The sequence below is a fragment of the Phragmites australis genome, chromosome 22, assembly GCF_958298935.1.
Source record: "Phragmites australis chromosome 22, lpPhrAust1.1, whole genome shotgun sequence".
Classification (NCBI taxonomy): Eukaryota; Viridiplantae; Streptophyta; class Magnoliopsida; order Poales; family Poaceae; genus Phragmites; species Phragmites australis.
Genome location: NC_084942.1, coordinates 19,915,858 through 19,926,599, shown reverse-complemented (window position 1 = coordinate 19,926,599; position 10,742 = coordinate 19,915,858). Strand labels below are relative to the sequence as shown.

Sequence of the window (10,742 nt, the reverse complement as noted above, 5' to 3'; positions counted from 1 at the left end):
CTGAAGGTGGCAAGTCAGAGGTCAAGTCAGGCTCATCATGCGGCTCGCCTTGATCGGCGAAGTCAACAACCTATGTTGTCTGGTGTACAGGGAGGTTCATGCATGATGGCTTCAAGGTGGAGGCATATTCGTCAAAGTGGAGTTTGTTGGAATATGTGTACTAGTTGCTTACGTTTAGACTTGGAGTTATATTAACGGTATAAGGTAGAGTTGGTGTCGGACTCTTGTAAACCGACCTCCTCATAAATATGAGAGGTGAGCAGCTATTGCAACTATGATATGACAACATAGCGACAGCCTTGCAAGGGTGCATGTGGTTCTTCAAGGACCCTAGGTGGTCGGTGTTGCAACTTTGTGGAGGAACGCCCATATTCACGCTCCGAGGATATAGGATTTGAGTGAACCTCATCAACAAGCATCATGTCTCCCTGTGATCTCTCGCATGCAATGTCTCAGTAGATCCATTGCTTCTGCCTGTTTGTTCCTAATAGGAAATCTATTCAAGTATCACTAGATGTAAGATGTATTGCAGTAAAAAATTATTGTATGTACTTTGTTGTTGAATAGTTAAACCATACGCCAAATAGTGAACACAAGCATGAAGTCCAGGAAACATGGACAATGTATTTTGATGGCTCGTTGACACTTCAAGGCTCGAGGACTGGGATAATTTTGATACTGCCAACAGGGGAAACCCTAAGGTTTGCCTTTCAGATGGATTTTCCTATCATGAATAACATGACATAATGTGAAGGATTTTTGGTTGGTCTCTAAGTAGTTATTTCACTCGAGATTTGATGACTTCTTGTGAAGGAAGATTCATAGTTAGTCATAAATCTGATAAAAAAGAAATATAAATATTTCGATCAAACCATGGTCACATACCTTTTGGAGGTCAAGAAGCTTGAGCGGCATATCCCTAGGAGGGGTAATATTCTACTCAATAGGTTAGCAAGGCTAACTTCGTCACGATTTCTAGTACCTTGCAGGATTTTTATGGAAAAACTCTCGATGCTGGAGGTATCGCAAAGAGTCTATATTTCACCTAAGATGTTGCAAAGCGCCGCCATCTCATTTGAGATAATGCAAAGCATCGTTGTACCACTCGAGTAAGAAGAAACTTGGATGAATACCATCCGAGGATACCTGTAGGATCGAGTTGTACCTGATGATGATGCTGCATTAGAAAGAATTGCCCACAAGGCCATAATGTATACTCTAGTCGATGGCGTCCTCTATCGGAGAGGAGCTAGCGGAGTCTTGATGAAGTGCATCTCTCAGACATACAGTAAGAGATTACTCGATGAAATTCATTAGGGAGGGGGGGGGGGGTTATGGAGCTCATGCTACCTTCCAAACTCTGGTTGGAAAGACCTTTAGATAATGTTTCTATTGTCCTAAAACCCTTCATGATGCGAGGTAATTAGTCAAAAAGTGTGAACAATGTCAGTTTCATTGCCGACAGATTCACCGACCTGCTCAGGTACTACAAACAATTCATTTATCTACACCTTTCGCTACGTAGGTTTGGACATTGTGGGACCATTCCAAAAACCCTTGGAGATTTTGAACACTTATTATTCCTTATCGATACATTTACAAAATGGATCAAGACAGAGCCAGTAGGTAAAATAACCATGGATGTTGCCAAATGATTCATCATGAGGATCATAGTGACTCAATTTATAGTTTCGAGTTGCATAATTACCGACAACAGAACCCAGTTCACTAGCAGCACTTTTCAGGAATACTTTGAGGAATTGGGAATCAAAGTCTATTTTGCTTCTGTAGCTCATCCACAGAGTAATAGCCAGATGGAAAGGTCTAATGGCATCCTACTACAAGGAATAAAGAAATGAGTCTTTGATAGACTTTTGAACTATTCGAGGGCTTGGGTTCGAGAATTTTCTTTTGTATTGTGGGCCATTCGAACCACTGTCAACCAAGTGAGTGGTGAGACTCCTTTCTTTCTAGTTTATGGAGCAGATACCATGCTTCCTTGTGAACTCGATATAGGATCTCTACAAGTGGAAGCTTTTTCGAAACAAGGTCAGATTCTATGAAGAGCGTACAACATCAATTTCCTCAAGGAACTGAGGGATCAAGCTTTGATAGGGTCGATCAAATATCAACAAGCACTCTGCTACTATCATGACAAAAGGTTTGGAGTCGAATCCTTGTTGTTGGGGATCTACTTTTGAAATAAGTTCAAAATCAACACAAACTTTCTCCCAAATGAGAAGACTCTTACAAAAGTGGTCGAGGTTATCCGACCAGAATCGGTTAGGCTAGTAATAGAGGATGGCCAAATACTCAATAACTCTTAGAATATTGATCAACTCTATAAGTATCCTAGAGATAAATTTGCCTTAGAAAAATGATGAGGCATCATAACATTAGGTCCACTTGATAGAGGGTCAGATTTCTGTGGTTGAAGTGGGAGCTTCCTCAAAGTCTGTGATCAGTATAAGGTCCTGTTTGTTTTGGCTTCTGCTTAAGCCAGAAGCCCAAACAAAGCAGTTTACTTTTGCTGGCTTCTGGTTATGGTTTCTGAGAAGTAAAAACAGTCTTTACTACTATAAAAATCACAAAAGTCAGAAGCAGTCTTTTGCTGGCTTCTACCAGCAGCAGATTTCTAGAAAAACAACAGCTTGTAGAAGCCCAAACAAACATGACCTAAATATATATAGATAGATTGGTGCACCATAAGCTATCTAAACGTTTGATCAAGATTCTATAATAGCCTCATTAAATTATGTGTAAGTAGGAGCCCGTTCTTGATGACAGCTAAACTCACATGTAAGTACACTACACGCAATGTCAATTATCACAATCACAATCGAGCAGTGAATCACGTGTCTACGACCGCCGACAGTCCGGTGCTCGATCCCCATAAATAGAAGCCCCTGATGCGCTATTCCGCCAAGCATCTTCGCTGCCTCTTCCTTTTCCAGCGCCGCGCTGCTCAAGACCGCCGCCGGTTCCGTGCTGGTGCTGTTCGCCGGGCAGCTGCCGGCGCCTCCTGCGGATGTGCCTTCCCCTTTGACTTGACGTGCATCGTCTCGTGCCCTGGGCGTTGTGATAAAAAATAAATGCGGTTTTGACTTCGGGATTGCTTGATCAACGACTGCGGGGAGGAGCACTGAAGAGAAGAAGCAACTGAGCTGCATATAACTCCTGTTTTTTGTACGATGCAATTGGTTTGTTATTTTACTGGAAAACAAGGTTCTAGATGACATTTACTCCTTTTTGCTGCCATGAAAACATTTTGAATATGTACCCGTGTTTAATTCCCAAACACAGCAATCAACAATTATACACGTGATTAAATGTTGAATTTCTCGGGTAGTAACTAGTTCGGTATGCCTGAATAAATATCTTCCACTTCATGACCATGACGGGAACACATGCCTGCTCTGTTTCTTTCACATTTTGTCAATCGCATGACGGGAACACATGAAAAAAAAAACATACAAGAGCAAAGCAGCTTCATTATTCTTTGCCCTGACGAGAGCAACTCAACTCAACTTGACCACGCCATTACAGGAACGCAAGGTCCCATTAGGTCTCAGCCACTGTGAAGGGATTGCACCACTGACGGCAAAGAGCTCCCCTGACTAAAATACCGACTGTGACGTGCACGAGCTGCAGTTCGAACCACTTGAGAAGCAACAAAGGCCTTGAGAGCACCTGTCAAAGTTACTGTTGAATAACCAGACTACAAGATGGTGGGCAATCGTCAAGGCAAACGAAGATACAAAAAGAAAATTCCAAACAGCAGAATTGATCTCCCTAGGCTGCTTTCGTAGAAAAACGCTGCAATTGGTATTACAGGTTTACTTAGAAACTACTACCAGACAACATATAGACATCGTGATCCATTCATATCCCAAAGGCAACTATTTACTGAGACAAATTCCCCGCTTTCATTTTTTTGGTTTTGAATGTTCATACTTCACTGAAAATCAAGTACAAATAAAACCAAGAACACAGTCAATAACTTTTTCTAAGCTTCTGGAATTTCTCTTGAGAGCATTCACATGTTGAAAGCATCTATGGATTCGCCAAAAGTTTATCACTTTATGTAGTCACATTGTAACAAAGTAGGTAAAAGAAGCTAAAAGAAACATTCCGATTTGCTCTGAAAAGGTTTTCAGAGGGAAAAGCACAAATCCATAGCATCCTTGAAATGCAATCCATGCCGGTGAGCCAAATTCTTGAAGGCACTGAGAAGGTCCAAACACTTCACTTGCGACCAACACTTAACAGACCGAATGAAAGCACAGTGTCACCATTATTATGCATGGTACAATAGGAAAAAAAAATGGTGGCGAAAATAAACATAAGAGAAACAGATCATGTGAAACAATTGTTTATATTAATATTGTTCTACCGTACCTTAGCGCTAGCAAAGATGAGGCTATCTTTGCACTGTTCACTGCAGGAGAGGGCAGCATTCATGTATCAAATAGCATGTGGCAGATAAATCATAATTCACGTATTGACAGTCTGAACCAAAATTTCTGATCCTGCCCTCAGATTAGAACTGGAGCCTAAGTGAGCATTTCTTCTATGGAACTTGTTCATGAACTCTCCTGCCTCGCTGAAACGACCCATTTTAGCAAGTGCACCAACAACTGGCCAATATGTATGTTGATTAGTGACAATGCTGGCACTGGACTCCATTGCAAGAAGAATTTCTTTAGCTTCATCAACTCTTCTTTCGTCACATAGAGCTTTTATCAGGGCATTGTATGTGTAACTGTCTGGAGCCACACCACATCTTAACATGGCATTAAAAAGATTGTGAGCTTTATCTATTTTTCTCATCCTGCAAAAACTCAAAATAGGTGCATTGAAGGAATATGCATCGGGGGTAATGCCATCCATTTTCATTTTACTAAGAAGATCGATGGCCTTGTTAACATGACCTGCTGAACAAAATGCACGTATTAGAACATTGTAAGTCTGTACATTCGCCCTAACACCCCACTCTGACATCTCATTGAAGCAACCGAAAGCATCATCCAGCTGATGGGTCTGACAAAGCCCATCAATAAGGGAGGTAAAAGTAATGATATCTGGCATGAGCCCGTGTTCCATAAGCATCTTAAGAACAGCCTTTGCCTCATGTACATTGCACAATTTTGAAAATCCACTTATCAGCGTGTTAAAAGTCACGAGATTAGGAAAGAAACCTGACTCTTGCATCACTTTGACAATCTCCATTGCCATTTCCATCTCACCTGCCTTGGCGAGGCAATCTATCAGCATGTTGTAGGATGTCACACTAGACAAGAGCCCATCCAAAACCATCTGACTCAAATACTTGTTTGCCTTTGAGATATCCTTGCAGTTCAACAAGGAGTTGATGATGATAATATACATATCAAATCCCAGATTCTGGCCTTTCTTGATGAAATCATCAAACAACTCACATAGATCAATCAGCTCCAAGCATTTCACAGCACAAGAGATCACAATGCCAAACATTGTGTTGTCAAGGCGATAACCCCTATTGCCCATCTTCTTCACAAGTTCCACCGCCTCTTTGGCCATGTCGTTCTTCGAGAGACAGTACAGCAAAGTTTGACACGCACTTGAATGCAGAGCATGATCAGTCTCAAGCCACTCACTCATCATCCTGTGTGCCCTGTCTTTCCCCAAACACCGAAACGCACCGTGAACCAGCGTCCTGTACGTGGCCTCAGTCGGCGCCACACCCTTCTCCTTCATCCTCTCCAACACACGAACCGCATCTTCCGCCCTGCCGGCATTGAAGAACCCATCAACCAGCATCGTGTAGGTGAAAACATTCGGCCTAATCCCCGCGCCCTCCATCTGCTTCACCAGACGGAGCGCCTCGTCGACAATCCCACGCCGGCAGACGCCGTGCACGAGCGCGTTGTACGTGAAGCAGTCCGGCTGGCACCCGTCCGCGGGCATCTGCTGGAACCTGAGGTACGCCGTGTCCACCGCGCCGGCCCTTACAGAGGCCGCGATCACCGCGTTGTAGACCGCCGTGCTGGGCCGCAGCCCCAGGCGCGGCATATGCACGAACACCTCGTGCGCATAGTGTGCCAGGCCGAGCCTGCCCCAGCTCTCGATCAGCGCGCATAGCAGCTCCTCGGAGACCTCGCACCCACACCCCTTCACCTCGGCGACCAGCGCAGCCGAGAGCACCACGGGCCCGCGCCGCCACAGGACGTCCCCGAGCGCGCGCCGCACGGAGCGGTCACGCGCGACGTGGCGCCCGAACCGCGACGCCCAGACGTAGAGGCGCACGCAGAGGAGCGGCTCCGATGCGGCGGCGGCGGCGTGCTGCAGCGCGCGGACGACGAAGCGCGGGCCCAGGTGCTGGAGGGTAGCAGCGAACTCCAAGTTGAGCCGCGCGAACCAGTCCCGCTCGGCCAGGAGCGACGCCGCGCGGCCTGGGTCGGCGGCGGCAGTTTCCGCCGCATCCTGGCCCGATTTGCTGGAAAAGTGGCATCTTTGGCGGATTTGGGAGGAGAGACCGGCGGGTTTGGGCAGGCGCCGGAGGAGATTGGGGAGCAGCCTCCTGCTTCCCATCTGCTTCGTGTGAGAAATGAAGAAAAAATCCAGCCTTTTTCTTCTTCTGGTGTGATTTATCTCTTGGGTTAAAAGTTTAGGGAAGTATTCAACCTGGAGAATGCAAACTTGATCATAAATTTTACTAGAATTTTATAATTGATTAGGGCAGAACAGAGCGTGCGTTGTGTCTCTTAAAAATAATAAAGAAAAGCACCCAAATTTGATGGAGGTATTCACCTTTCATCATCTAAATTGGTCCTCTCAAATTTGTAGGTAGGCATCTTTCTTCTTCTTTAAAAAAAAAAGCTATTTGTTTCTCCTATTCATTCTAGTTTTTCTTCTATGTCTCCATATGGATGCATAAGTTTTGGACGAAAACAAAAGCCGTACAAAGTATTCCGGTAATGCATTCGAGTGTCAAGAAAAAGCGGCACACAAATTGATTAACTGTTGAAACAAGTTCAGAATATAAAACCAGTCAAGTTCAACAGCAAAAATGATTTAAACTAAATTTATACTCGAAGTTGTCATCACCGTACGGTTTGATAAAGCTCCGGCATTGGCCACTCGTCGACGCTTCGACATGTGCTTTTGCACCATGCTTGAGTTGTTTCCCCTGCATCGAATTTGGTTGAATTCCAGCCCAATACATAAGGAAAAGAAAACAAAAGATGACTATTTGTTCCTCCTATTCATTCTAGTTTTTCTTTTCGTGTTTCCGTATGGATGCATAACTTTTGGATGAAAGCAAAAGTCTTACAGAGTATCCGGTAATACGTCAAGCAAGAAGCCGCAAGCAAATTGATTAACAGTTCAGAATCTAAAACCAGCCAAGTTCAACCGTAGAAATGATTTTAAACTGTATTTATATTCAAATTGCCAATCAATCTACAGTCGATAAAGACTCGTCGAATCCTCGACATCTACAGCAGCCTTGCACCGTGCTCGAGTTCTCGGGACTCCCCCCTATGCATGGATCGTGCGAAATTTGCCTTTTATTTTTCCTTTTTCTATTTCCTTTTTTTTTTCTCCTAGCCCTTGTCATTAAATCATTGTTACCTATATTTTATGGTTTTGTGTCTATTTTTATGCACTCAACAATTGTCAAACCAAATTCAACAATTTGGTATGAGGACATTAAATCACTTTTTATGAAAATTTGTTAAAACACATGTCATACACACTCAACATTTTAAAAAAATTGGTTCAACAGTCTATAAAATCTAATCCAACAATTTGGAAAAACCATTTCAATATTTTGTATTTGAATTGTTGAAACAATATTTTAGAACTGTTTAAATAGCATATAAAATTGTTGAAATAGCATATTAGATTTGTTGAGTTTTTTAAAAATTCAAAATAGAATAATCATATTCATATTGGTTTAATTTATAGCATTAATTATGAAAGCGAGCGATGCCAAAGCTCTTTTCAGGCGCCCAGTCTATAAGAAAACTGTGAGTTGTCTCCCCTATGTAGATTCTGCTTGAATTCTAGCCCAGTACACAATGATAGAGCAACATTTAAAACAGTTTTGTAGTCAAAACACTCCCATTTCTTGTAGTCCATATCGTCCAAGAGAGTGCTGCAAATCCAATCTGAGCTAGCAAAAATATACACCATTTCAGAAACTGCTTATACATCGGTTGGCCAATGAGTAGGCTGGGTGTCAGTCAACCCAAGCAGCCCAAGAGGCCCACCAACATGGGTTACAACCCATGAGAAGGTAAGTTCGTTTCTTTGTTCTTTTTCTATTTTTCTAATATGTATTACTTTTCTTTGTTCTTTTTTCAAAACAAGATACATTCTACATTCGTGGATGATGGAGGGAGTATGTAGGAAATGCGCTACCAATAGCTTTGAACACGCCATGCATGGCCCTGGAGCCCACGTTCACTAAATATGCAACATGTATTTGTTTACGATCCGCATTGTTAGATCAATATTCAAGATTGAAAGATATAACGATTCTCATGTGTTAGTTGCAGCCCTGGCCAGCTACTTGATTTATCAAGTGCAAACAGATTCTCTGTTTGGCGGAGCGCATGCATATCTGTATGGTTGCCACAGGGTATCCCATGTCCATACCCAAACTCATACCCGCAATATTTAAGAAGTGTATGGTTACCTATTTAGTTATGGATATGGGTAGGGTATAAGAGGGTCATACCAGCCCAACCGGATACTCCGATCTTATCCGGATACTCTGAATTCAGTAGAAATCGTCCATTATACTTGTAGCCATTCTAAATAATTTAAACCATCACTCTATCAGTCAATTCTCTCTCTCCAGTGAAATTTCTCCACCTTCCCTACTTCTATGTATCTCTTCTCTCTGTCCCTTCTCAAGAACACATCTCCCTTCCCTCGCTGCAGATCTCTCTCCCACCCTCTTCACTCACTGCAAACATGCTCTCTAGCCCTTCCACGTATGTTTTTTTAACCGGTAAATAAAACTTACGAGAGATCACCAGTAAACATGATTTATCGGATATAACAGATAAAATTCAAACAAAATACGGTAAACATGTTAAATTTTTTCTACAGGGTCCAACAGTAGACCCAGTAAACCAAGTTTATCACCGGTTTTTGGCCGAAATTTTTTCCTTGCACCAAGGTTGGCGACGCCTCTCTCTCTCTCCAGTTTGGTTAGACACTAGCAACTGCGCACATATTTCATACATGTGGAATCAATCTAGCATATAGCAATCTAAAGAAGTAAAAGAATAGAGTATAACAAAAGAGAGAGATTTGTATACACAAAATTTACAACATGATCATATAATTTCAGAAGGGAGGAGAATGGAGAGTATCTGAACAGAAGGGTGAAGAGGACCGTATCGTCTAGAGTTGGCTGTCTGTAGCAATGTTATGAGGAGAATCGAGATGATGACCAATTTGTGAGGAGATAAAAATAATTCTCGCATAGTACCTTAGTGTAAAGATAACACGACGAAGGTCACCTTTGTGGTAGACAACAGTATAGGTGACGTGTGGGTGGCGGCGCCCCCTCTAAAGAAACTTGGTTCTATAGGCGAAGTGTGGAAGGTGGCACATCCTCTTGAGAAATCCGACAATAAATATATGGGAGGCAAATATTGGACGTCTAAGTATAGAAGATAAATGATAGAAAATTGAATGTATTTTTTGAATATATAGATGTAAATATTAGACATTTAAGTATGAAAGGCAAATAATGAGAGATTAAATGTATTTTTGGAAGGATGAGCAAGATCTAACTTTACACGGTGCAATTTGATCAACTTGGGTGGACGATAAAGATCAATCAGAATTGTCATAACTTGTATATTTTATAGGAGTATAGATAGGTCAATTTATTTAATTTGGTGCTATCTCTTTCTCTTGTCTCCCAGAAAGTTTTGCAACAAATTTGGAATTTCAGTTCTAGATTGCTCCGGTCACCTCCCCATGCCATGCATTGGCTCGGGAGCCATCAAAACAGAAGAGAATTTGCATACCTCCAATAACAAGAAGAAAAGCAGACCCACAACAAAACAATGTGAGCAAACTAATATGGATGTAGGTAGCAAAAACGAAGCCTATGTGAACTAATTTGCATGTAGGTAGCAACTATGTGCTGTGGAATGTGCATTAGATTTGGGATGCTTTCCTATGTACAGACCAGGATGAAGACCAGTGACCACGTCATTGAGCTCACAAGCATGGCCATCACTACTATAAAACAGGTCATAAGTAGCGTTCTTTCAGTATCAGTTATACAAAAATCGTGATTGAAAATGTATCAGTGCTGGTTCCTAATCTGTCGGATAAATGAGTAAGCTGCTAAGAAACAGCACTGAAAATGGACCCAAAATATTTATAAAATCAAGTGTTGGCTCTCAAGCTCGAGTCCACCTCTCCCTCTCTACCTTATCTCTTCATGGGATCACAGGCACACGCTCAGTTCTCTCTCTCTCTCTCTCTCTCTCTATCTTATCTCCTCCTTTCCTCCATCTCTCTCTCGGTTAGCCCCACGCGCCTCCGCTCTTGCCTCCAGGCCCTCTCCCTCGTCAGCCCCATGCACCTCTGCTCCTACTTTCGGGCCCTCTCCACTAGAACCGGCACTGGAAGGATGCAAGAGAGGGGCAAAGGAGATGAGAGATGGGCAAAGGAGGCGAGAGAGGAGCCAGGGAGAGAGACCGGCCAGAGGGGAATGGGCCGAGCTCGCC

General features: G+C 42.8%; 1 protein-coding gene across 1 annotated transcript; it reads right to left on the bottom strand.

The window, feature by feature from the left end:
• Positions 1 to 3,348: 3,348 nt before the first annotated feature.
• Positions 3,349 to 6,665, bottom strand: LOC133905555 (putative pentatricopeptide repeat-containing protein At3g16890, mitochondrial). Its single transcript, XM_062347374.1, has 2 exons — positions 4,399 to 6,665; positions 3,349 to 4,261 (listed from the first exon to the last, which is right to left on the bottom strand). Exon 1 carries the CDS (start codon positions 6,568 to 6,570, stop codon positions 4,495 to 4,497), a length of 2,076 nt encoding a protein of 691 aa, XP_062203358.1. The 5' UTR covers positions 6,571 to 6,665; the 3' UTR covers positions 3,349 to 4,261; positions 4,399 to 4,494.
• Between the last annotated feature and the right edge of the window lie 4,077 nt (positions 6,666 to 10,742).

Bases quoted from the DNA above. Each gene is read 5' to 3' on its own strand.
- LOC133905555 (XM_062347374.1), bottom strand. From the start codon at position 6,570: ATGGGAAGCAGGAGGCTGCTCCCCAATCTCCTCCGGCGCCTGCCCAAA.